This window comes from Aulostomus chinensis, chromosome 17 (genome assembly GCF_037954235.1).
Source record: "Aulostomus chinensis isolate RoL2024-O1b breed Wild chromosome 17, RoL_Achi_v1.0, whole genome shotgun sequence".
Classification (NCBI taxonomy): Eukaryota; Metazoa; Chordata; class Actinopteri; order Syngnathiformes; family Aulostomidae; genus Aulostomus; species Aulostomus chinensis.
In genome coordinates this window covers 14,812,426-14,839,705 of record NC_141336.1, presented here as the reverse complement: position 1 = coordinate 14,839,705, position 27,280 = coordinate 14,812,426, and the positions used below count along the sequence as shown (strand labels likewise).

General features: G+C 43.1%; 3 protein-coding genes across 5 annotated transcripts in view; 1 reads left to right on the top strand and 2 right to left on the bottom strand.

Moving 5' to 3' along the window:
• The first annotated feature begins 134 nt into the window (after positions 1-134).
• ptpn21 (protein tyrosine phosphatase non-receptor type 21) lies at positions 135-12,389 on the top strand. Of its 3 annotated transcripts, none has more exons than XM_086182479.1 (20): positions 135-355; positions 1,059-1,345; positions 1,737-1,906; positions 2,073-2,170; positions 3,188-3,255; positions 3,354-3,424; positions 3,629-3,716; positions 3,853-3,941; positions 4,461-4,548; positions 4,904-4,983; positions 5,101-5,208; positions 5,748-5,808; positions 5,967-6,048; positions 6,154-7,661; positions 8,398-8,538; positions 9,089-9,307; positions 9,472-9,600; positions 9,681-9,915; positions 9,994-10,154; positions 10,581-12,389. In XM_086182479.1, the coding sequence occupies exons 2-20, from the start codon at positions 1,166-1,168 to the stop codon at positions 10,707-10,709; spliced, it is 3,705 nt and encodes a 1,234-aa protein (XP_086038605.1). In that variant the 5' UTR covers positions 135-355; positions 1,059-1,165; the 3' UTR covers positions 10,710-12,389. The 3 variants fall into 3 exon arrangements, with proteins under 3 accessions (XP_086038605.1, XP_086038606.1, XP_086038607.1); XM_086182480.1 differs by having other exon boundaries at positions 135-446; XM_086182481.1 differs by lacking the exon at positions 5,101-5,208 and having other exon boundaries at positions 10,581-12,388.
• Positions 12,390-12,461: 72 nt separating this feature from the next.
• Positions 12,462-15,907, bottom strand: tslig3b (tRNA splicing ligase complex subunit 3B). Its single transcript, XM_086182482.1, has 8 exons — positions 15,716-15,907; positions 15,466-15,614; positions 15,270-15,383; positions 15,010-15,182; positions 14,525-14,605; positions 14,332-14,448; positions 14,076-14,243; positions 12,462-13,996 (listed from the first exon to the last, which is right to left on the bottom strand). Exons 1-8 carry the CDS (start codon positions 15,784-15,786, stop codon positions 13,745-13,747), a joined length of 1,125 nt encoding a protein of 374 aa, XP_086038608.1. The 5' UTR covers positions 15,787-15,907; the 3' UTR covers positions 12,462-13,744.
• A 3,024-nt stretch (positions 15,908-18,931) lies between these two features.
• The window catches only part of spred1 (sprouty related EVH1 domain containing 1), a 37,127-nt gene continuing 28,778 nt past the window's right edge, over positions 18,932-27,280 (bottom strand). The window contains exons 5-6 of the mRNA XM_086182991.1: positions 23,046-23,201; positions 18,932-22,949 (exon numbers count right to left, since the gene is read on the bottom strand). Of these exons, the coding sequence (XP_086039117.1) occupies positions 22,251-22,949; positions 23,046-23,201 (855 nt within the window). The 3' untranslated portion in view covers positions 18,932-22,250. The remainder of the gene's footprint in view (positions 22,950-23,045; positions 23,202-27,280) is intronic.

The window sequence follows — 27,280 nt, the reverse complement described above, 5'->3', positions numbered from 1 at the left end:
AAAATAGTATCAACGATAACATTTTTATGATTTTTTGTTTTTTAGCATGAGTTCTATCAGATTAACTGCTGCTTCGGTCATGTATGACGCCGAAGAACAAAAGCTATAGTATAGGTCCGCGGATGTATACGGAAAACACTTGTTGCGCTTCCAATCCCAGGAAGCGAAACACGCTTGGAACCTGAGTGAACTGTATGACCGAGAGGCATGGAGTGTTTTATTCGTTTTGATCCAGAAACAAACCAAAGACAAATGAGCATTCTGCAGTTTTGCTAGACACTTAAAAAGGCTTTAATAAGTAGACCTTCATGGCGACTCCATCCTAGCTGGACCCTGTTGTATCGGACGGCTAACGGTAACGCCAAATGTTTTGTTTTTTTTGTCTTTCCTCAAAATATTTACCGGCGACGTCAGCTTCCCAAGGGTGTCGTCTATTTGTTGGATTGGTAGGTAGCTGGCCAACGTCAAAACTAAATAAGTTGTGGTTAATTTAATGCTAAGTTGAATAAGAAGCAATAGTGTAAAGTGGGAAGTTGCTGAAGTTAAAGAAAACCTTTGGAGTGAACTTATTAGGAGCGTGTTTGTTGCTAAGCTAGCATTAAGCTAAGTAGTAACGTAGGTTGTTGCCGGATCGTGTGTACCGCGATCGATGCAAGATAGTTGTGGAAGGCAGATGGGACATGACAGGGTCGGATCCAGCGCTAGAAAGTTATCCTGTTGCGTTTGGAATCAGTTCGCATTTGTAAATGTCTGGATCAGGCTATTCCCTGGAAGAGGTTCAATGGAACCACAGGCTTGGATTAATAGCTGGGAAACACACTAATTTACATGAATTATAGCGACCAGTCCAGCTGTTGTAAATCCGTTGTCTCTTGAGTTAAAAAAAATCTAACTGCTCTGGATTATGTGTTTATGTCAGACATTGCCTTGCACAATTTTTATGCCAAAGATACGGCACATCAGTAAACTGGTTTTCATTCCGGCAAGCATCCCTTTTCTGTAATATTATTGATGTAGTTTGGTTAATATTCTGACATGTTCCTTGCCTCGACTTTCAGGTCTGCCCACAGGAAGATGTTGATGTTCATGTACGTTTCAAAGGGGCACCAAGGAGAATAATATCTCTGGATTAAGAGGGGACATACCTCTTGAAGAAGTGTGAAACATGCCCTTGCCATTTGGCTTGAAACTCAAAAGGACTCGAAGGTATATAGTTTCAAGCAAGAGCTGCCTAGTCACTCGGATTCAGCAGCTCAATGGAGAGTTTGTTGAATTTACACTTTCTGTGGAGAGCACAGGACAGGAATGTTTGGAGGCAGTTGCTCAGAGACTGGAGTTGAGAGAGGTATGTATGTTCAAATATATAAATGACTTTTGAGACTCAGATTCTCAGTAAGAAAGTGATTTTGCTGAAGTTTTTGTCAGATAAGACCAGCTAAACTCTGATAACCAGTTTGCCTTTTTTTACTCATATAATTGCTCAAAGCCACTGCACTGATACAGAGAGCGAATGGTGGATTACAGGTTGCATATTTATTTGCTATTACTTCTTTTTCATTGTATCATTACAAATTGATAATAAGCAAAGGTTATTTCATCGTCAGCTCTGAGAGTGCATGAACTCAAAGTGACATAAGCGTCTGTGTTATTTATTTTTTTCCCCCAACTCTCCCTTTCAATACCAATCAATGCTGAGTTTCCCTGATCACGTTGTTTTTGTTTTCTTTCCTTGTTAGATTACATACTTCAGTTTGTGGTACTTCAACAAACAGAACCAGCAGAGATGGATTGACTTGGAGAAGCCGCTGAAAAAGCAGCTGGACAAGTATGGACTGGAGCCAACGGTTTACTTTGGAGTTGTGTTTTACATACCCAGCATCACCCAACTGCAACAGGAGATCACGAGGTGATGTTCCATTGGTGTGGAAGTGTTTTGTCCGAGCCGCTAATCGTTCGTTTCAGGAATACTGAACAAAAAAATTAGACCTTTTTAAAAAATGAAGTAAGATCCACATTTGAGTTTAGGCTCCTTGTTTGTCCCCGTACTACCGTAATCTTCTATGTCTCCACAGATATCAGTATTACCTACAGTTGAAGAAGGATGTTCTGGGGGGCAGGATCTCCTGCACATTAGACCAAGCTATACGTTTAGCTAGCCTAGCAGTGCAAGGTAATATGAATATCTCGCACTATCTGGAAAGTAATTATCTGTAATTACCAACACCAATCTCCACCTCACATCTACAAAAAAAGGGAGAAAAAAAAAACTGTTAAAACCATAATAATAATTTGTACTGATTTCTGAGCAGGAAAGAAAATAAAATGATAAGCAAACAAAAACGACACCTTTTTCTGGTATTTTAATTTTTAATATTATCTTAATTTTCTGGAATATTAAAATATAATGTCAGCTATTCAGTTGTTTACCCCCAGAAATATCTGTAGCCCCCCTTAGTTGGTCTCAATTATCCGTGCATTCACTTGACATTTGTTAAGTTTACAAATATCATGATTCTTGTAATAGACATTAATTAACAAACACCATCAAACAGCCCATAATTGGTCAGAGGTGTGTATATGTGTGTTCGTAAACATGGAGTCCTTTTCCATGATCCTTAAGCCCAGACAGATCCTCCAACTTCTGCCCTGCCAGAAGAATCTCGAACACCGTTGGCAAAGTTATATCAGGCACTGCATTTTGCTGGCCTGGATTTTAGCATAGCGAAGCCACTGAGATCACTTACTGTTGCCGACATGTTCAAATGACATGTCATTTGTGCTGTGAAGAAGCTCTTTGCAAGTTCCCTTAAAATATAGCTACTGCTTAGATTGTCATGCACAGATAGCAACTTTTAGCGTAAATCAAGCTGTGTAGCGCCTGTTGGGAGTGAAGGGCAGTTGTAGCTGTTGAACACTGCTGATGCCTGGGATACCCTGCATAGTTGTGAGTGTTGCCAGCAGGCAGGCTGGAGCTGTAACAATTTTGGACTGCATGTTGTTAGACACTGAAGCGATTCCCCTCCACAACAAACCCCTCCTCTCCTAAAATTAGTCTAGTCTTGTCATCATGAATGCAGTTTTTGCAGTGCACTGACTGCAGAACATTTAATGGGATTCATTCAGGGGGTAAGCACATTGTGCCCGACTGTCTTTTTTTCATTCAGTGCGTCTTTCTGTTTGTCTGCAGCTGATTTCGGGGACTTCAATCGCTATGATTCTCAGGAGTTCCTTCAGAAGTTTGTGCTGTTCCCTATTGTAAGCATCCATTTAGTGTGAGCAACTTGTGAAAGGAAAACTGCATCAGACATTGTGTTGTATTTTTTTATGATTAAAATTTGCCTCTGTCTTTATAGGACTGGATCCAGGATGAGCGAGTACTGGAGGAGGCCACTCAGAAAGTGGCTCTTCTCTATCAGTCCTTCAGGTTAGGTGGTTTTCAAAGCATTATGCTCACTTGTTGTTTGGCTTGATCCATCCTGATTAATTAATGTCACCCTGGCCACATGGTAGTCAACTTGGAAAAGGTTGAAAATTCCCAATAAAGTTGGTGTAGAATCAAAACCTCATTTTCCTTTTATATAGTACTTGATTTGAACATTTGCTGAGAAGATATATCTGTATTTCTCAGGGGTTTGCCAGCCCCCGAGGCGGAGATGTTGTACATGCAGGAGGTGGAGAAGATGGAAGGTTACGGCCAGGAAAGCTACCAAGCCAAGGTACTGTTGAAACTGAAATGACGCTGGACAACCGGAGTCTGAAGGCAAAACGAAAATTCGACATATTGAAAAAACAAAAAACAAAAAAATCTGTCTATCGTCAACATAACAGGCTGTTTTCTTTTGATTCAAACAGGACAACACAGGCACAGATGTTACACTGGGATCCTGCCTGGATGGCATCTTTGTCAAGCACAAAAATGGCAGGCTGATCAATTTATTTAGGTACGTCTCGAATCGATTTCAAAACAGGCATTTTTATGTGACTTTTAAAGCAACTAATTGCATGCCATATAAAGATTTGGATCTTTCAAGAGTTATTATGTTCAGTCACATGACTCTCGTGTGTAGATTTAGTTTGGTAGAACTTTGGAGGTTTTCTTCGTGTAATGTCCCTGAAGGAGTTCTCAGAGGAAATGAGTCAGGGTGAGTGTGATTGCTGATAAAGGCTGCAGGAGATTTTTCTGTCACTCAAATGACTGAGCTTTATTGACCTTGGCTGAACCGTATCTACATACGAGCACCAGCGCCTCCTGACTCTCACTCTCTTACAGGTTCTTTATTGTTCTCTGTAAAAAAGTATCACCCAGTCTCTTAAACATTTTTATATATATATATATATATATATATATATATATATATATATATATATATAATGTTGCAACCGCTGTGACATCATCATGTCTCTCTCTCACTCTCTCTCTCTCTCTCCCTCTCCCTCTCTGTGTTTAATTGGTTGTGTAGGTGGAATGAAATTACCAACATGAGTCACAACAGGTCCTTCTTTGCCCTAGAGCTCGCCAACAGAGAGGAGAGTGTTCAGTTCCAGACCGTAAGTCTGAGCTGCCACTTCACCTTCTTTCCTCTCCCTGTCTCCTGGGACATTGTGGTCTCTTAGTGGGTTTAGCAAAATTGTGGCAGAGCTTACCATCAGCGAGTGTTAACAATGCACCTGTGTTTGTGTGTGAGTGTGGGTGGGGTTGTTTGGCTATGTCACTTATGTGTGGGTCATTAAGTCACATACCATTTGCTGAAACTCTGCGTAAAGGCATTAGAGGGCAGGAATGTCATAACTTTTACAACCAGACAAACACTGGCCCTGCTGATTGTCTCACCATTTAATTATCTTTTTTTCATCTCCTGTTTTGTGTGTGTGTGTGTGTGTGTGTGTTTGTGTGTGTGTGTAGGAAGACATGGAAACCTCCAAATATGTGTGCCGGATGTGTCTGGCAAGACTCAAGTTTTATAAGATTAACAAGAGCAGCCTGTAAGTTTCTTTAATTACACGTCTAGTCGAGTTCCTGTCTCTTTGTGAGTGGTTTTCTCTTGTTTCGACTCCTCTTTGGTGTGGCCTCACCTCTATGCTCCTCCTCTCTCTCTTCAGAGAGGAGTGTGACCCCCTGCCTTCTGAGGGCTCCCAGAAGTCCCTTCTCACTCTATCCTTTCCTCGCTTTCCAATGCTCTCTCGTCCCTCTCTGCCTTCTAATAAGGGGTGAGCAGCACAGTTAGCCACCGCCTACAGTACGGCAACACCTATCCCCTCCTTGTTACACAGCAAACAACGCCATAGCAACAGGATCTGTGTATATAAAACGGCCCTGGGTTGTGAAGACGTAAAATTTTCCATCCAAGGAGAGGGAATTTACAAATTTGGTTAATCTTCGTCTGGGAGAAAAATGGGACATCCTGGCAAATGAAAATTAAAGAATTGGATCACCATTCTTGGTGCCTTTTTTTAACCAGGCATATTTTGTTGAATGCGTGCCTATCAAAATGAAAACAACTCCTGTCCAGATTTACTGGAGCGCTCTTGAAAGGCCCCCCCCCCCGACAAAGCAAGAATAACTAAAAATGTCAGAGGGATTGTCCAAAGAGACTAATGCAGTAATGTCACATTTGAAAGTGTTAAGGTGTAAAATGTTTTTACTTCCTCAATGTAAGATTTTGGCAGAAGTTTTAGTAGAATTAGTTGTGGTCATCTGGATTTTTTTTAATATTTATATTATTGATTGACTTTTGTTGTCTCACCAGGCAAACTCAGCCCACAGTCGTCAATCCAGTCAGACGGAGATCCTCCACCAGAATATCCCTGGTAAATCATGCAGATGTGCGCTCAATTTAATAAAACAAACAGAAAACGCTTTTCTAAAATGTTACTGACATTCCCTGCTTGCATCACATCCTTTTGTGTGTCATACACAATCTTACTCTTGGATCATATGAGCAATAATTTTTCTTGTTGGTTTCCAGCCAAAGCCCCAGGCCTACATGATGCCCCCTCCACAAATGCACTACAACGGCCATTTCACGGAGCCCTACACATCCTCGCAAGGTAACCCCTGAACATAAAGTGACTCAAGCTAAATTTACATCCACAAATGTTATATAAACATGATTAACCACGTGAAAAAAAACATCTGCTTCTGCTCCGTCGCAGACAACCTTTACATGAACGGTCAGAATGGGTACTACTACCACTCTCAGACCAGCCTGGATTGTTGTCCTCTGGAATATGGCAGTGGAGGACGCTTACGTAACGGCAGTGTTTACAGCGCCCACAGCACCAGCTCTCTAACCAATCCTCAGCACTATCTTCAGCCCTCACCCATGTCTTCCAATCCCTCCATCACCAGCGATATTACCAGGCCGGATTACGTCCCCTCGCACCGTCACAGCGCTCTGATCCCACCCTCCTACCGAGCCACCCCTGATTATGAGACCGTCATGCGTCAAAAGAACAGAGGGGGCGGCATGGTTTTATCTCAAGAGCACCGGCAGAGCCACTCCATGAGGAACCTTAACATTGGAAACTCGTACGCCTACAGTCGGCCGGACCCTTTGGTTTACAGCCAGCCAGAGATCAGGGGGGAGCACGGTGGTGCAGCCCACCACCACCACTACCCCTTTCACCTGGGCTCCAGCTTCCACAGCCCATCTCCATACCCTTACCCTACTGAGCGGAGACCTGTGGTGGGGGCTGTCAGTGTCCCAGAGCTCACGAATGTCCAGTTACAACAAGCCCAAGAGTATCCAGCCCCCAACATAATGAGGACCCACGTGTATCGACCACCTCCACCCTACCCGTACGCCCACCCTAGGCCTGCTAACAGCACACCTGACCTGTCACGTCACCTGTATGTCAGCAGTAGCAACCCAGACCTGATCATCACCCGCCGTGTGCACCACTCTGTGCAAACGTTTCAAGAGGACAGCTTGCCTGTGGCTCACTCTCTGCAGGAGGTGTCAGAGCCTCTGTTCAGTGGACCCCCACACAGGCACCCTCAGCTAGCTCAGAAGCGTAATTCCATCGAGATCGCAGGACTGGCACATAGTCTTGAAGGGATGAGATTCAAGGAGCGGACCATGTCCTCTTCAGCAGCTGAGACTGCAACACCCCCTCCAGTCATGAGCGGGGGACGCTCTCAGGGTTCTCAGCTCAACGTGTTCCTTGAACGCACAAAGACGGAGGAGAGGGGTGAGATTAAGGAGGACGTTCACTACGGACACAAGAAATCTCTCTCTGACGCCACCATGCTGGTTCACAGCAGCGGTGAAGAGGAAGAGTTCGAGGACGACGCCGGACGTCACACTCCACTCTCCCAGGATGCAACAGCAATCATTTCTGACCAGCAGCATCACAGCTTTACAACTCTGTCTTCTCTGACGCATCAACAAACTCCCATCGAGCCCCCTCCTGCATATCCAATAGGCTCCTCGCTGGATCCCTCGATAACCAGCTCCTTAACCTACAAGGTTCACGCTCTGATCCAGGAGACCGAGCCTCTCTACCTGCTCTCAGATCTGCGGCAGGCCAGGATCATGCCCTCCGTCTCAGAGGGAGATCTGGCTGGCCAGGCTAAGCAGAAGCCCAAGAAAGACTTCAAGCTGAGGCCGGTGTCCGATGTTCCTCCTGGGAAGAAAACAGTGGAGGGTTTACCTCCTCCGGTGAGCACTAAAAATCCCCCTCCCAATTTAGAGCCATCCCTTCTTTTCTCACCTCCGTCAGCTGACACCCCTGATACCTTTCAAATCATTAGAAGAGTGCTTTAACGCCACTTTTGCACGGTTTTATGACGTAACACAGAGAGATTATATTTGGTGTCTAAAGATCTTAGAAGCATCAGTTTTAAATGTGATTGATCTTTTAGCTGCGCGTTCCGAATAAGGGGAGGGTAGTGTGTGAGGTAAATGTAAGTCGAAAAATCTAATTCTTCCACTGAATTATTACTCAGTTGCATCTTAAAGGGAAATAAAACTATATTTTACTTCTAGTGTATCACTGCAATCAGGAAGTGCTTGATTTGATGCTTTTTATGGGACTTGTTGACCAAATTTTGGCGAGATTGTCCAAAGTAGTACCGGGGCAAATGAGATTTTGATTCAGCGCTGTTTTCATCTGAGTCGCATGACTTCTGTCACCCTATTCATATAGTCATGTAGGAAGCATTCAAAATAGTTTCACCAACCAGCGTTGAGTGATGCACACAGGCTCGCCTCGACACATATCAGAAGAATGTTGTTGTGCTGCCTTGGAAAACCAGACAGGTGACATTGTCCCAAGGAAAAGCCCCAGCGAGGCTGCGCTGTCCCTCCCTTTGGTCTGGCTGCTCCCTGTCTGTGAGGTCCTGGCACATTCATTCTCACTCTCTCTCTCTCTCTCTGTCTCTACTCTTCACACCAGGGCATGAAGAAAGGAGCAAGGTTAGAGGTGAAGAAACTAGGCCCTCTGAAAGTGGCGCAGCTCAACGGCCTGTCAGTGTCGAGGCAGCCGATGCAGAATGAAGTCAAGGATGAGCCTGAAAGAGCCTCCAACGATGAGAGGGTAGGAAACTCCAAAGCTGTTGATGTACTTAACGCTACTTGATTTGCTCCTTGGGGAAAAAAAGTGCAACATAATATGCATAATGTAATGTTTGGTAATAATAAGAATAGTAATAAGAATTTTTTTTTTCTTGTCATGTGGTAAGAAAAAAAAAATCTTATTACCAGGTTGTGTTGACACAAGTCAGCTGCTGGTAGGTAAGGCTTTGTTATGAGCGTTGGATGAAGGACAACGTCTCAGACAATTCTTGTTCCGGGCTGGAGAAGACACACACACACACACACACACAGGTTAGCCTTGTTAATCTTGATGTCAGGACGTAAGGCGTCATATTCTATCACACAAAGTACTGCTGCAATAAAATGGAAGGAGGGATAAAAAGCGAATACACTCAAGTATTTCCTGTTACTACTGGTTGAGGTTTTTTTTATGTTCAGGCTCAACCTGCAATCATGTCACCGCAGGTACAAATCGACTGCTCTGTGGGTTCAGAACTGTGTCTTGAGTGGCTGTGTCACATTCACTGTCCCCTGGTTTTTCTGTGTATCAGTGTAAAGTACTGGAGCAGCACATGGAGAGGGGCGAGTTGCTGAAGGAGTACGAGAGCATCCCAAAGCGTCGTCCTTCAGGGGAATGCACTGTCGCCCAGCTGCCTGAGAGCGGAGACAAGAACCGCTTCCAGGACGTCCTGCCGTATGACGACACCCGAGTGGAACTGGTTCCCACGAAGGAGAACAACACAGGCTACATCAATGCATCGCACATCAAAGTATGGAACCTGTGTATGTGAATACCTAAGGCAGAATCTTTAAATTGTGATATCAAAATATTTAAAAATTCTGTGCAGCGTATTCATCCAAAATCCCTTCATGTTCTGCTGTTCTGCCTCTGTATTCAGAGGAATCACTCACGAGACCCTGTGTGTGTCCTTAGATAACAGTAGGAGGGCAGGACTGGAGCTACATCGCCACGCAGGGTCCTCTCACCAATACGTGCCAGGACTTCTGGCAGATGGTTTGGGAACAGGGAGTCTCCATCATTGCCATGGTCACTGCTGAAGAGGTGTGTTTGATGCTCAACATTCCTCTGTGTTCCCTCATCCCCACCTGGACTAAGAGTCGCGTGTCCTTTGGTTCTTCCAGGAGAGCGGCAGAGAAAAGAGCTTCCGCTACTGGCCCCGTCTTGGTTCACGGCATAACACGGTGACCTACGGCCGCTTCAAGATCACCACGCGGTTCCGCACTGGGTCTGGATGCTACGCCACCACGGGGTTAAAGATCAAACACCTCCTGACGGGCCAAGAAAGAACTGTGTGGCACCTGCAGTACACAGACTGGCCCGACCACGGCTGTCCGGAGGACTTCAAAGGCTTCCTCAGTGAGTTTATGATCACTTCACCTGCATAGACAGACGCTCTGCATGGTTTCATCTCAATGTTGTGGTTTGAACCGCCAGCCTACCTGGAGGAGATCCAGTCTGTGAGGAGGCATACCAACAGCATCAGTGACCCAAAGAACACCAACCTACCCGTGCTGGTCCACTGCAGCGCTGGAGTGGGCCGGACCGGAGTGGTCATCCTGTCCGAGATCATGATCGCCTGTCTGGAGCACAACGAGGTAACGAAGTCCCACCCTTCGCCACAGCGGCGCGACAAGTTAACACCACACACATGAACACACACGTTTTCTCGTGTTCATCTAATTTAAATTGGTCAAGTAATCTGAAAACCTTAATTTGTTAATTTTACTTTAATGCAAATTGATGACTAATTACATTACCCCAGTGTCTCACACTTGTTTTGGGGGGAGAAAGGCCAAAAAAAATGTTTTTAAAAAAATGTTCTAAAAGAAAAATCAAATGAGAAGGTAAATAACGAAGCCTCAGTCTTCTCACCAGTTTTCCTTCGTTTTGTTATTCCAATACCACGCATGGGTTTGATTCATCTCTCTAAAAGTACAGTCCACGCTACTATTTTAGTTCTGTCGTGAATACATGACACCAGTTGTGTTGTAACCACGGTTGGGTTCATCTGTCTCTTTCAGATGATGGACGTCAAAACGGTCCTGGCGAAGCTGCGCGAGCAGAGGATGATGATGGTTCAGACCTTGTCTCAGTACACCTTCATCTACAAGGTCCTCATCCAGTACCTCCGCAACTCCCGACTCATCTGAGCAGAGCGATGCCAACCACCCCCACCCCACCCCCCCACCCCCCAACGCACACACGCGTCATCCTGGACGGGTGGCGCGGACAGGTTCGTGCCAAACAGCCCGGTGGCGTTTGAAGGAGACCCGAGTATTAAATCCAACTGATGAAAGGAAGGACGTTCTCCTCTTGAAGGAGCTTGAAGACATGTGACCTGCCTGGAAACAGTATTATAATCTTTATGACTGCTTCATGAAGCCCAGCACTTTGACAGTACCTCACTGTACACGATGAACCAATGTTAAGCTGCATTAAAACAATCTTTTATTACAGACATGCAACGTTTTGACTGGACACCAGTTACCACAATGAAGGGTTGATTCTAGAGCTGATGGTGGTGGAAGCACCTCTCTGTCTCTCTCTCTCTCTCTCTCTCTCTCTCTCTCTCTCTCTCTCTCCTCAGTTACCTCAACAACTTCACCCAGGTTTACATGTAATACACTAATACACTGAACCAGCTGTGCTTAGATACTCACTCATCATCACTAGCAACACGGTGCCTAAAAGAGAGACGATCTCCCTGATTGATCAGCGGATGGAAAGACGCTCCGGAAATCTGAAGAAAATGACACAGATGAGCAAATTTATGTTTTTATAACTTCTTTTTAAAAATCACGTGATCTGTGTTTGCTGTGTTAGAGCAAAAAAATACATTCTAATCTGTTTTAAGATAAAAGTGCCTTAAAACGTATCAAAAAATGTCCAAATAGCTGCATTTTTATTATTTTTTTGCATAAAAATGAAGGTTTGCTCATTCAGTTTTCATTTCTTGTTTGATTGCAGTGATAAATAATGGTAACACCACTCTACACATTTGGATGGCGAACGATTTCATTCATAATTGACTGAATTCAATCAAGATGTTACTGACAGGTCCGTGTGTTTGGTTTTTGCTGCCGTTACAACGATCACACGTCACGTGATCTCTTCCTGCCGCAGGCTGTATTTTAAGCTCAGTCTATAACCTGTTGAAGTGATTCATTTTGCTGTTTTTTTGGGGGGGGGGGGGTTTGCCGTGCAAGACTGGAGAAGAACCATGTTGCCATTTATTTAAACTGGATTTTGTTTTTTTAAACAAATTTGCATCAGGTTTTTGGATTTTTTTTTCAGATGAAGTCTTACTTAAGACTGGAGGAGTGATTTTTTTTTTTTTTGCGGCAAAGGTGTGAAAGCGCGTCGTCTATGTACAGGTCCGTTGTTCATAATGTACACAGTGTAAGATTTCTTTGCTTTGGAAGGGGATGAGTGGTTATTGTACAAACTGTATAAACTATCTATTGAGGTTCAACAAAAAAAAAAAGAAGAAAATGTAGAGAATTTTTAGCCAAGAATAAATATTTGGAAATAATCTCGCTGGTGACATTATTTCAGCATCGCTTTTGCTTTATAGGAAAACAAATATAAATATGCAGTTTAGAAATTATTTCATTGTACAAATTAAGAGGTGTGTGTGGATCGTGATTGCTGGGGGAAAAAAAATTGTAAAAATGTATTTTTCATTTGATGCAGATGAGAGGCAATTATATATTCTGTTGCAGTAAATCCAAGATTATTTAAGCCAGAAACTAATAGACCTCCAACATTCTCTTGGACATCGAAGTAATCAAACAATTAATTTCATCATAAACAGCAGCCAGAAAAGTATCTTTGTTATGATGATGGGGGGGGGGGGGGGGGGGGATGATTGCAGAAAACGGATGAACTATCACGATAAATCATTTTTAAATCGGCAATCTTGAAGATTTTTTAATTTCCCCTCAAAAAAATTCAGTCACAGCAGGTCACCACTCTGCATTTCACATTAGATGGAATTTTTAAATGTAGTGTTTGCTTAAATGAATCTATGATTACATGAAAACAACTCTGGTAAAAGAAAATAAACTGTATGACATCACACTGGGTCTCTTACTGGTGGATTTAGTTACAACTTCCTGAAAGGGCAGGTTTGCAGCTTTTAACGTTGTACCTGACAAGCTCTCGCTGAAGGAGGTAAAACGATGATTCACATTTGTATGAATGAGCTCCGTGTGGTGGTGACATTGCAGAGTGAGAGGAAAGAAAAAAAAAAAAAAAAAAAAAAACCTACCAATTTGCTGTCTTAAAGTAATATGACAACAAAACAAGATGCAGCAGTAAGCAGTTACCACTTATCACCATAGGTGTCGCCAGAGAACACAAATCTTCACACAGGTGCACAATCGAAGCTTTCAGTTTAGCATGAGTGAAAATTTTCAAAATAATTCTTGAAATGTTCTTCCACATCCATATTTTGCAAACCCTAAATTTTGTCTTACAGGCAGAAATCAAAGCCTGGCATCTAGCGAGAACTCCTTGTCCATCCATTTTCTACCACTTATCCTGTTAAGGGTCACCGGGGGGGCTGGAGCCTATCCCAGCTGCCTTCGGGTGAGAGGCGGTGTTCACCTTGGACGGGTCACCAGTCCATCACAGGGCCAACACATAGAGACAGACAACCATTCACACTCACAGTCACACAGTCACACCTACAGTCAATTTAGAGTATCAATCAGCCTCGTCCCCTCTTGATGTCTTTGGACTGTGGGAGGAAGCTGGAGTACCAGAGAGAACCCACGCAGGAACAGGGAGAACATGGAGACTCCACACAGAAAGATCCTGTGCTGGAGCTGGGGCTCCAATCCAGAACCTTCTTGCTGTGAGGCGACAGTGCTGACCACTGCACCACCGTGCAGCCCTGACATTTATTGTATCACATGTATTTATTTTGTTTATGGAAGAACAATTCACCATCGAGGTTGACCATCACAGCCTGACGCTCATGTAAATTATGTAATTTGTATGTAATTTTTTTTCACCGTGTGAAGGGACAAAAAATGGTTCTGCTACTTAGAAAACAGTTAAAAATACAAAAGAACACAATGTTTAATTCTTAAAAAAAGGGTTTTGTTTTTCTTTCCTTATAAAACAGTGTTGAGTTCATGTGAAATACTTCCTACTTCATGTCATAAAATACAAACAAACATTAATACTGGTAGCGCCCTCTCTTTCCTCCATGTCCACCATGGTTCCATCCACCTCCTCGCCAACCTCCCCCACCACCACCGCCGCCGCCGCTGCCTCCTCCTCCTCCCCATCCACCCCGTCCTCCTCCTCCTCCTCCCCATCCACCCCGTCCTCCTCCATCTTGTCTTTTCTGCCAGGGTGGCATCTCAGGGGGCGGGGCTTCTATCTCTGAGGGACGTCCTCCTCTGTCTGGAACTCTACCCATTTGGATCTGAGCGGGAGACAAATTGCTGTTACATGTGACAACAGATAAAAACAAAGAGGAGGAGGGTAAAATCTCTCCTGCTGACCTTGTTGACCGCACAGGCCGTCTTCTCTCTACAGGCGCCGCTGCTGGTCTTCACCACGTTGCAGATGTCTTCTCTGGCGGCCAGCAGCTCGGACATGCCCGCTGTGGATTCAGGCCTCAGAGAGTGTCTCTTGGGCTGGTAGGCCCTCGCCATGCTGTCCACCTTTACCTACCGAGGATGAGGGAGCAGAGCTATTTTTTTTAAAAAGCTGTCAATGTTAGCACTTCCAGTATCACGTCTGCGTTCGACAACATACCTTAGCTCTGTCTGACCACCCGAAGGACTGAACCGTGACGTCCAGACGCTTGATCAACATCCTGCGCCGACACTCGTACTCGGACGACAGAACTGAGTTGATTTTGTGTAGCTTCTCCTGTGGAAACGTGAACAGAAAACAGTTTATCTTGGTACCTTCAGAACCAAACCTGTTTATTGATACGTTCACTTACCCACTGTTCACCGCTGAGAGGTTTCTTCAGAACTGGGTCTCCGACGGAGCCATTTGGGAGGTGTTGAAGTGTTTTGTCCACCTGTAATGAGTTAGAACAATATCAAGTCCTGCCATTAGGGGGGGCAAAAGAGCTTTAAGGAGATGTAATAAAAGATCTCATGTGTTCGGTGCTTTTTGTCTGACTGCTAGCAGGTTCAGCCCAACAACAATGAGGTCAGTCTTCACCAGACTTGAACGAGAGGTCTAGCGTGAACCGAGGAAGAATTAGGTCAATTTTTGGACAAATTTATCATAGTGCCACCTGTTGGCGAAAGGAAATGACATGTTTTACACTTAAAAGTATTCCTTCTGGATTGAGATGGAAGATATCGCCTCCTGGTGGTTACAGGAAATAAGCCTGAGGTAATAATCAATCAAAATTATACTGTGTTGTCTTCACATGATGAAACCGGCTCATCTAGCTGTACTCATTAAATCTCCCACCTTGTTTTGTATTTGGGAGAAAACGTCCCCTGCATCCTGTCCAAGTTCTGATATCTTCAGTGTTTCACAGATCTTCAGGAGCTCCTGACACTCTGAGCTCCCATCTTGTTGTCTAACAGAAACTTGTCGACTCCTGGTGATCTGAGCCGCCTGAAGCTCAGAGCTTAGAAACACTAGAAAGAAACAAGAGAAATTGACTCGGAAGTTGTTTTCATTGGTCTTGCAGCACAAGAGGTAGACTGACACGACTTATCACATACGGAGAAATCTGAGATGATCTTTTGTGTTTCCTTTGACAATCCCTGAAACGTCATAAGGGCACCGCAGCTCCTTCAGCAGACCGCTCATGTCCACTTGAAGGCTGTCCAGGTCCTCTGGAGGGACACACGGGTTTAATAAAAGCTCCTATAACCACTTTCTTTATTCTTGATGGAAATTTAGATGAATGTGGCTCACCTGGACCGGAGGTGATGTTCTCCTCCAGGTCACATAGCGGTTTTAACCGGCACGCCAGCCACCTCCACAGGTCCAGATACTCCGGCGAAGACGGGCCTCCCTTTGCGGCTTTGAGAAGCGCCTCCTCCTCCCTCAGGGGGCCATCATAGCTGCGTGTAGGAAGCAGAGGTTCCAGCCAGCATGAGCATGAAACGGTGGAGGCGAGAGAAAGCAAAGCTAGCTACAACATGCTAACAATGTATTAGCTCACCCGAGTTGCTCCAAGGAGTCTAAAATGTCACACTCCACCCTTAAATCTCTGTGTGTCGATGATTGTAACATGACGACGGTTCCAAAGCAGCACTATCCTCTTAATAAGCATCCATTCATTATGACAGATGCCTTGCTTGTATGCCGTTCCGGCTGCGTATGTGAGCCGGGTGAGCAGCATGACTTCCGCTTAGCAACATTCGTTCCGTTAACAGAGAAAATAGAAAATAGCAGAGTATTCAAAAGTTGCTGAATATTTTGATTAAAAAAATGACAATACTGTTGATCAAAATGATTTCTCTAACAATTCATCGTCCACTAAAATGTCGGCCAATAAAATGAAAAAAAAAATCACATGTAGTCGATAAAAAAATAATAATTAACTGGAGTTCTGCTTCAGCTTGAAAAAGTATTTGGGTAAATCTGCTTACTACACATTTTGGCTCTATCACGACTGACTTGAGTGTTCATTCTTATGTTGTTTTACTTTTGTGACATATGGTCTCATCATAATGCTTGTTACCAATGAATCAAAATTAACCACATCAGTTTTATTCGTGAAAAAATGTTAAACGTTTTAATTGATAGATGTTGGTAAATGTGTGAATAAATTAATGGATTCATTCAAGAGGTCAAAATCTTCTTGGGGGGGCGACCCGTCCAGGGTGTACCCCGCCTCTTGCCCAATGTCAGCTGGGATAGGCTCCACCAACTCCATCATTTATTGCAGCCACTGTCTTGCTAGCCTTCCACTGGCGACTTGCGTGCTAAATCAACACAAGGTTGAGGGCAAGAACATGAATTCTTGCATAACTTTAGTGAATGCATTTTTTACATCAAAATTACTCAGTTGTCAGTATCCCCTTGTATAATTACAATTAACCATGATGTTCTTTTCGCCAATTACTCATTCTATAATATAATCGCAGAAAATGCCTTTAACAATACGATAACCTCCAAGATATTCAGTTCATAATAAAAACTTAAATCCTCACATCTGAAACAAAAATTGTGTTTTTCATTCTGCTTGGATACTGATCAATTTTCAGAATTGTTGAGGCCTGATTTCTTTTAAAATCCCATCCATCCATCCATCGTCTTCCACTTATTCCTGTTAAGGGGGGCTGGAGCCTCTCCCAGCAGCTACGGGCGAGAGGCGGGGTTCACCCTGGACGGGTCGCCAGTCCATCACAGGGCCAACACATACAGACAGACAGACTCACACTCACAGTCACACCTACGGTCAATTTAGAGAATCAATCAGCCTCGTCCCCTCTTGATGTCTTTGGACTGTGGGAGGAAGCTGGAGTACCGGAGAGAACCCACACAGGAACAGGGAGAACATGGAGACTCCACACAGAAAGATCCTGTGTCTGAGGCAGGACTTGAACACAGAACCTTCTTGTGTGAGGCGGCAGTGCTGACCACTGCACCACCGTGCCGCCTTTTAAAATCCCCTCAACTCTATTTTTGTTTAACAGATTTAATGCCATATGAATAAAACGCAGAACTTGAGCACGTTTTTCTTCACATTCATTCCTGATATATGAACTACGTTTACAAATGAGGAAGGAGGTTTATCTTTAAAAATCACTGTCATATCATAACATCTGCAGCCCCAAACAAAGAAACACAAAGAACACGCGGCTAAAGATTAAAACTCACCATTTTATTATGATAATGTTATTTGATATGTCAAATTACAAGTGTATGATGTAACATAAAAACAGTTACAAACATATGTATGCATATTTACATTATATATTTATGAAAAGTAACAAGCTACATCTGTATAAAGAAAATACAACTATGACATGAGTTATTGGGACTATAAATTTTACATCATATACTTGGTATTCTCGAACCACGAGAAGAAAATACCTACAAGTGTAGAAACCAATAGAACCAGAACGAGATGTTAAATCATAAGATGGAGACTAGGATGGACGTGAGGCACTTTTTTGAGGTCGTCAGGATGTGAGAGCTGATGGCACTAAGAAACAAAAAGAAGAAAAAAAAAAGATGCAGAGGAAAGAAATATGCACAGAGTGAAAGTAAGAAAAAGAGAAAAGAAAAACAGGCAGTGTTTACAGAATAGTTAAGAGTAGTACCATTTATACTGCAAGTTTCAAAACACAAATGTCTTCCACTATTTAGAACTAATCACATAAATGTTACATCAAGCGCTGTAAGATGAAAAAAGCTTACATAGAGTATTATCAGTGCACCAAAGCATTGGAGAATTGAAACAAAAACACTCTGTGAAAAGTAAACTTTTTAAAACAATACACTGAAGAGAAACAGGTTTATATAGCTTTTGTCTTTTTTAATCTACACAATGTCAAGAATGTACATTTGTATGCATTCCCAAAGTTATGCACAATTTCCAAGATTGAAAGAGGATAAAAGACTAGCAGCAAAGTGGTTAAAACTGAAGTCTTATATAATGCAGGTCAATTTTTATTCATATATATATATATATATATATATATATATATATATATATATATATATATATATATATTCATATATATATATATATTCATATATATATGTATATATATATTCATATATATATGTATATATATTCATATATATATGTATATATATATTCATATATATGTATATATATTCATATATATATACACACACACACACACACATATATATACATATATGTATGTGTATAAGTATGTATACATATATGTATGTATATATGTAGATATATATATACATATACGTATATATATACATATATACATATATATATATATATATATATATGTGTGTGTGTGTGTGGTGTGTGTGTGTGTGTGTGTGTGTGTGTGTGTGTTAAAGCAGACAGACACATGTTGCATATATAATACAGTACATGACAGGAAGTTGCACTGTGCTGGTTAATGCAGAATGAGAAGTGTTATTTCAGCATTCTCTACACATTGTATAAATGCACGTCCTACATTTTGCTTCTCAGCCAGCAAGTTTTAATCAGGTTCATCAAACCTTGGTTCAGCTTGCAATAATGCAGGGAAATCCAATTATGGTGGGAGGAAGAATAAAACAAACAAACAACAAAAAAACAGAACCAAAACATTTGGTGAAACACCAACCCCACGAACACACGCCAGAAACTCACACGACATGGGCGCACAAGAATGCACGAGACTTGTGCTCCAACCACACACACACACACACACACACACACACACACACACACACACACACACACACACACACACACACACACACACACACACACACAAGGTTTGGTCTCATCACACACACAGAGTACTGAAACATTTAAAAACTCACCGCTGTGGTTATATGCTGTTGGAGGATTAGGGTTTAACAGTCGTTCATAGCTAATTTTCTCTGTCAGCACAATAAAATTAGTGATTGTATCTAGCAGCCTTATATGCATGTATGTATAATTATGCATATACATGCATATCTCTCTCTCACTCTACATATATGTATATATATAGAGAGAGAGAGATATGCATATATAGATATATATACACATATATACATGGAGATACACATATACATACATTATATATGTATGTACATATATATCAGTTTTTTTTAAACAAAGTGAACTGCCACTACTGTACCGTGTTAGCACTATCCTTCCTTCTACCACACAGAACTAGAGAGAAACTCTATTAGAAGCTCCATAGTCACTTCCATCACAAACGCCCTCTACTTTTCAATGTGAAATAATACTAAAAGGTGACCTATGTACATAATGCTGTCAATTGGAGCTACAGTATATGCTGACAGCAACGATAAATACAGCTCTATCTTTCAAATTTCAAAGACAAAATAAGATGGGATTATTAGCGGTACTTAAATACAGTGTTACGTATTTACAGGTGTTTGGAGTTTGGTACCAAAGCGGGTGGGGGTCTACCGAGATAACCTGAACGCGTCCTGTCCCGTCCTGTCACTGACTCAGTCTGCAGAGAGGTTACAAAGTTTGCATAGAAAGTAAAGGGAGCATTGGTGCTGCTGGACAGTTGGGGGGGGCGGGGCTTGGGTGGACAATGGTTCTCCTGTCATAGGTCATAGATATGCATACATTAGCAACAGCACATGGATCTTGAACTATTACAGTCAGAACGTACTCACACACAAAAATGTACTGCTTAGGGAACACTTCAGTTATTGCAGGCAGTCTTAAAAATACTCCTGTCAGGAGTTTGTTCTAATCCTGGTGGTGTACGGAGGCATTTGGAGTCGAGAACGTAGGGAGTTTCTGCCATAATCTTCGAGAGGAAAATGTGTTCCGAGGAAAATACTTGTCAACTTTCTTGTGTCAGAGGAGAAAAGTCACGTCACTTTTCAGTACATACAGCCGGACCCATGGACAGCTAGTTTAACAGCTAGCGTAACACAATTGGCCTATCCAAAGTTCATAAGCTAGTGCGTTTTAACTAATTCAAAAAACTATAACTTACTACACCACAGAAGAATTTGAGGTGTAAAAATGACAACGTGTGCTTTCGTAGAGACACGCATGAGCTGATTTACTTCCTGGAGTCTTTGCTGGTTGTTCCTCGTCACTTTATGAATCCACTGATGAAAAGTACAGGACCACAGGAAATTATCATTCTTACACCTCTAATTTGGAGTACAGAGTAAACAAATGTGCTATAAATATTACATTAAAAGGTGCTAGCTAGCTTGCGCTTTCCCCCAGTTTCTAGTCTTCATGCATGAAAGTGATGCTTACTTACTCATCTAAGTCTCAGTAAGAAAGTGAATATTCCTTTAACGGTTGTGATTGTTTCTGTTTACATCAGCGCCAGGACACAAAGATCCCAGGTTGCTATGGGAACCAGGATGCTGATCAGTTAACATTACGATGTCAAAGCCTTACTAAGTCAGTGATGACGTTATCTTACATCAAATCACCAGTGCATATGAAGGCCTATGCGCACACACGCACGCACGCACGCACACACGCACACACACACGCGCGCACACACGCGCGCACACACACACACGCACACACGGCATCTGTATATTTTTCATGGCTAAGATACTCAGCATTCGCAAAACAATGCACGCATTCATCCAGGGCTTTTTAAATGAGGACACATGGAAGGATTGGACTGACTGTTGAGGAACAACTTGGACAGGATTCTTTCTTTTTTTTTTGGGGGGGGGGGGGGGGGGCATAACCAAACCAAAAAGAACAAAAATGATTCTGTGACAAACATGGAACCTTGGAGAGGGTGCTGCAACCAAAGCTTGGAGAGTAGTGCTTTACCGAGCGTTTATTTACAGACTAATGGGAGGGATTCTCAAGAAGAATAGTCTTAATTTAAGTGCCTTATCGTTTAACCAAGGAGCACTGTATTAACCCCTTACTCACCAAAACAAAACTTGCTGGTTGAGCAAAATTTCAGCCTTTGATGGGTTTTTTTTTTAAATTTTTTTTTTTAAATAATCATAAAATGAGCAGGAAAATAACAATGAAGAAACAGAACCACTAATTTCACTACAGCAGTAAATAACTGGACTAAAACAGAAAATTTTGTGAGTGAAATTGCAATGTGTTGTTTCAATTTGAATGATGACTTTCATTACAAAAAAAGCTATTTTCTTGGGGGAGGGGGATCAGCATGGTAAATTCATTACCATTTTTCCCTTCTAATTATGGAATCGATCCCTTTAGTTAAAGTTTATTTTGGAATGCATTAAATGGTCTAAATCACCTACGCAAGGCAAGATAATCATTTTAAATCTTATAAATGATGTCCGACCTGTACCTTCAAAACTGAGAATAACATTCGATTGAAAGGAAAACGAGACATAAATTGGCCATATATCCATCACAGAAACAACTGTTAATCTTAGACAAAATATGGTGGCGAATGCGCCACATCAATTTGTGAGGGTTACCTTTACTCTGCGGAAAATACCATCTCTAGTGCACTTGTCTCTGTCTACTAATTACATTGTCAGCAAATGTTGTAGCCATGAAGAAAGGCCACTGTTACCCAACTGCAAATCCACAAAAAAAGCAAGAACATATCCCTTTTAGCATACTCCAACAGCACATAAATGTTCTGAACCCAGAATAGTTTTGTTTTCTTTTTTGTCATTAATTTGTTGCTCTGTACAAAAGACGATTTTCCTTCATAAAGATACACATGACTGTTGTAGAGTTCTGACATTTGTGGCCTGGCTTTGTCAATGCATGAGTGTGGATGTGTGTTTGTGTGTGTACAGGTGTGTTTAGTAACATCTCCAAGTCTATTAATCTTGACGTCTCCTCTCCTCCTCAGATTAAGCTCCTGAACTTAGCTTGATGCTCAGAGCCCCCACAAAGCATTATGGTTTGTCCTCCGCTGCTGCTTGTCGGCGACAAACACAAACTGAAATCTCCAAAAGCCCTCAGAGCTGGGGATCAACAACATCACCCCGTCTGAGAGGGGAATGAAAAAAGGATGTCGGCTTTTAATTTCCGCTTTTATTCACTTCCTGTGTTAGCTAGCTTTGAGGGTGTCCCAGTGTCTGGCGTCGGGTCACCCAGCGGCCTTGTGCTTGCCTCCACAGCAGCGGCAGGCCTCACCACAGTGATGGCAGGCGCGCAGAGGCAGGTAGCAGCACATGCAGGGCGCGATGAAGGACAGCGCCACCAGGGCTAGCCAGCGTAGGCAGAACTGCTCGTCAGAAGTGTCACATGAGCAGGGGTCTGAGAAGTCGCCTTCGGAGTCGGACATGCAGTGGTACAGCATGCTCTCGGCACACAGCATGCAGCTGACTTTGTAGATGCACTGCTTGATGGGGTCGGGGGCGTCTTGGCACTGCCCCCGCCAGTTGTCTTCGTGATTGAACATCTCCCGACAATAGATGCAGCGTGAGCGCTCACCATCCTCTCGTCGCCGTCGGCCCTTCTTGGACTTGGGCAGGGGGGAGGGCTGAGTCTTGATGGCTGTGTCCTTGCCCAGACTGAGTCCCATACCTGTTCCAATGCCCATACCTGGGCCAGAGTGGGAGTCCCCACTGGGGCCATCAGGGAAGAGGTACTCGCACTTCTTACTGTCCAGTTTGTGGAAGGAGGTGGGGAAGTCCAGGTCCTCGCGGTCAGCCTTCTGTTTCCACATAACAGGGTGGCGGTAGTCCTCATAGCCGCGGATGAGCACGTCCTTGCGTGGGTTGATGCGAACAATTTCCTCATCGTCCATATGAAAGCTGACATGACGAGTTGATTTAAAAGAGACCTTCAAGAGGGGGGAGATGGAGTACCAGTTAGATGTCTTTGTTTAAGCACTGAGGACTACATTTGAATTTGTTTGGTGTGTTATGGAGAAGCCAACCTGTGGAGGCAGGTAGCGTCGGTTGCTTGAGGGGAACTCATCGAACGGCTGAGCACGTACGTAGCAGCCCCTGAATGGCTCGCTGGAGACGACGTTGTTCAGAGGGGAGAAGGGCTCTTTCATTGGGGTACAAATAGAGGGAGGGTCATCACAAACCTGCGGGGAAACAAGACAATAAAGCATGTTTGAGCCACAGTTTAAAGGAGGAGCACTGCTCCCAACACACCTCAGTGAGATACACATCAAAGAAAGTTGACAATGGAAAGTCCTCAAGCTGAAATGACAAGTAACTCATAATTAGTGATGGAGAAATAACCCATAAAAATTAGAGGACGTGATATTCACATGATATCTAACATGTTTTCTTCCTTGGTCTGTGTTCTATCCCTCCAGCAGCTTAGGTGAAACTCAAGTAGTTTTTGCATAACCCTGCAGCCACAAGGGCACGCCAAGGTAAAACAAACTGCCATTCTTCACTATTCCAAACAGCATCAAATGCACCCCTCTGCCAGCTGTCCCAGCTCTGATCTGCTCTTTTTTTTCACAAATCTTCTGACAAACCAACAGACGTGGTTGAACACTTACACAGCTGAGGTAAGAATAGCACTTTGAGCTCTAAAAAACAACAACAAAAAAACAGATGTCATTCTAACATCCCCTGTTACATCTTCCTCTCTGGATCAATTTCGTTCTTTATGACTGCGGTTGCCTTGACTCAGGGTATGTAGGCTGTTCCACTTGTAACCACCAGGGGGCATTCTGCGCCTACGCTGGGCCAAATGATTGTGCTGTGTGGTGATGACTACAGGCCCTTCTGTTAAGAACTCCTCAGCCTTGCATGTGTTCCCACAAACATTTGAACTGATGCAAACTCCACTAACATAGGCCTAAAAAAAGAAGCACTAGAAACATGCGAATACATTTTTTTTTAAAGTGGAGAAAAACCCCGCAAGGCAACAAAAAAGCAAGAGAACATTCATACCACCTCACGCCAGACAATCTCTAAATTATAAAAGGGAAGCTCACTGTTGACATCAGTCAGGATGAAAAGTCTATAAATAGCCACAGACAGCATTGTGCCATTTTATATGTAGCAAATATATTTTTCTACACAGAAATAAAAGGATTGCTCTGATAGAAATTGTGTAATACATCGGTGCTCATGGCAACAAAAGTGATGGCTATTTCATGATTCATGCATGCAGAGGTGATGAGAGATGGGGGAGGATTCTTACATCAAGAGCCTCGTAATGACATTTTGGATCAAACATTATGTCAGCACACAAGCCTCAGAACAAATCCTAGCTTGTTCGTGCAAAAAAGCCTCATTAACTCATATTGGTTACATTCAAAACACGATTAAATATAAGATTTTTTGGGGGGTCAATTTTGTCATCTTGTGGTGCAAATGCAGAGTAAAATCAAGTTGTTGTTTACACCTTCACACGTAAAAAGTTTAATCTTGATCCAACTGTATTCAAGCCTTGTTCAAACTGGCTTGCTGTCCCCTCTTCTCCCCCCCCCCCCCCCACACACACACACCGACCTCATCAAGGCAGGGTTAGTCCTCCTCTCCTCTCCTTCTCCCACCCTCCCTCTCTCTCTCTCTCCCTCTCCCTCTCTCTCTCTCTCTCTCTCTCTCTGCATTGCGTGTGGAGGAGGCTGCTGGCTCTGGTTAGTCAGTGCCGTGTGTAAAGTAGCCCACGCCAGTGCTTTAACGCACAGCGGAAATCTGGTTTGCTCCCAGCTGCTGCTACAGTAATTACTGTCCTGTGGTTGCTAAGAGATGCTTCCTTTGACTCCTTTTTTTCCCCCTCTCTCTCTCTCTTCTTTTTTCCCCCTCTACAGTCTCCTCCACTTGCCCCCCCAGACTGCTAACACATGGTGTGTGTGTGTGTGTGTGTGTGTGTATGCGTGTGTCTTTTCTGCCTCCAAACATACCAAGAGGTGTAACACACATCCACAGTGTCTGCAGGGGAATGTGAGGAATAGGAGACAGTGAACGGAGAGAAGAGAAATAACAGAACAGGAAAAAATGAGTTTGTGTTGTATTCATGTGTAAAACAGAAAGAGAGCGAGAGGCCAAAGAGTCTGCCGAGGGAATGTCATAAACCAGCTCCAGCTGGAGAAATGCAGCACAGAACTTAAAAAGCCAGATGACAGCTGTGTGTGTATGTGAGAAAGACAGAAAGGAGCAAGGGGTGGAGAGGTGGTGGTGGTGGTAGGGGGGTCAAAATGGGAAACAGACTTGGGATTCCTTTTAAAGCGCTTGCCTAAGCCCCGCCATTCAAAGGCATGCGTGGGGGCCAATCTGGAGCTGATCTGACCCTAGAGATGTGGCTGAGTGAGGGAGGAGAGGAGAAGAGAGGAGAAACGAGGAGAAGAGGGAAGAGATGGGGGGGTGGAGGGTGGAGGGTGGGAGCCAGGGGGAACTTGGCCCCACACCAACATCAGGGATCCATGTACTTCCGCCCTCAAAGGCACAGGGGCTCAGGATAGGGAAGACGAGGGTCTGCCCCACATACTGAAAATCTGCTCAGCACACTAGGAGTTCAAGTTTGCAATTCTCCTCATTGCAGTTGCTGCTCACACATCCCTTCAAAATACTTAGACATTTTGGGAATATGTGACAAAATGGTGAAAATTCCCAGTCGTCCAGCTCATGGAATATCCAGGAACTAAACAATAGCAACTGGAAACATTCAAATTTCTATTAAGGCATTTCACCTTGCATCCATGAGGCTTCTTCAGTTTACTGACTTTTTTCACCAACACCAAAACCTTATAATAGTCTAATACAGACACGGTCAAATACAGGCATAGCACTTCAACTAATCCTTTCCAAATGTGTTTGCAGCAGATGGGTGGTTACCGGCAACGGCCATATCAATTGTTTTAGACGTGTTAACTGCTATTAGCTTCTGCATCCAGGCTCAAGCCAGTCAGACAGAAAGTCATGTGATCTGGAGTCAAAAGGCCTGATGATCCAATTCTGTCAAATCTGATAATTAATATGTTTGAACAGTATCAACAGTAACAGAGGCATGACATACTTGTGGGTTTATGTCATATAGAGTACAGATGTTGGGTCAGTAATAACAAGTTGCCCGACACGCAGCGTACAGACAGATCCTGCACACACCCACCCACACCTAAACACACCCACATCCACAACCTTGTGAGGTAGCAAAGCATGACAGCAACCAAAAATCCATCTAACAAGACTTCAAGTTATGCACATATCTTCACCAAAAGTGGTTCAGCCAATCAGAGACCTTGAGGAGCTAGGGATGAGGTCTAGATTTCAATTCAAAAAAAACAAAACAGTGGTGACCCCTGAAGAGGTTAGCATTGATGGTGCTATAGCATTAGTTATGTAAGAACTGGGGAGTATGTCTTCTTTCAAAGAACAACAAATGGGGCTTTTTTCAACAGTAAAAAACACTTTCCTTCTTCTACCGACAGTGCTTTAGCTTCTGTGTCAGTTTGTTGATCTGATCGGTTGAGGTTAGGCTCTGATAGATGCTAGCAGAGAGATGTTTCATCCAATCACCTTCAACGTAATTCTTGAAAGCGTCTGTCCTTGCCTAACAAAACATCTGGAATGTTGTGTTAACCTGCACACTATTGAGACATAAAGATGTGATGCTAAGGTATCTTTGTGTTAACATCGTCAATCAACCTAGAAGCGTCGTACAAATGTATACAAATCTACAAAATCTGCAAAAACAACCATCCAAAAACATGTTGTAGTATAATATTTATTGTCCTGTTGAGGTTGCCAGGCAACCAGCAAAAGCTCCTCCAGGAAGTCAGCGTGACCAGCAAAGACACAGCATATAGCAAGTTGTGATATAAAGATTAAATAATAAAAAGGGTCTGGCTATCTGTTTCCCTTTTGCTAAATAGCTGCTGGCAGTAGCTTTTTCATATTTGGTATTGCAGTCACAAGGGGAATCAATCTTCTCTTCCAACTCCTGGCATAAAAAGTAGAATAACAATGAGCCTATTTCCCCAAATATTGAAATATTCCTTTACAGCACTCCTTGTCCTGGCTCAAAGGTGCATTATGGAGCATATCTAGCCCCACCAAAGCAGTCTGATATTTTCTTGTCTATGAGTCAGGCTGTAAAAGTCAACTAGCCAACTTAACCTTTGTGTACTAAACTGATAAGAGGGAACTTCCTGCCAGTGTTAAATTAGATACAGATGTGTTTTCTTTTTTGTAGCATTTG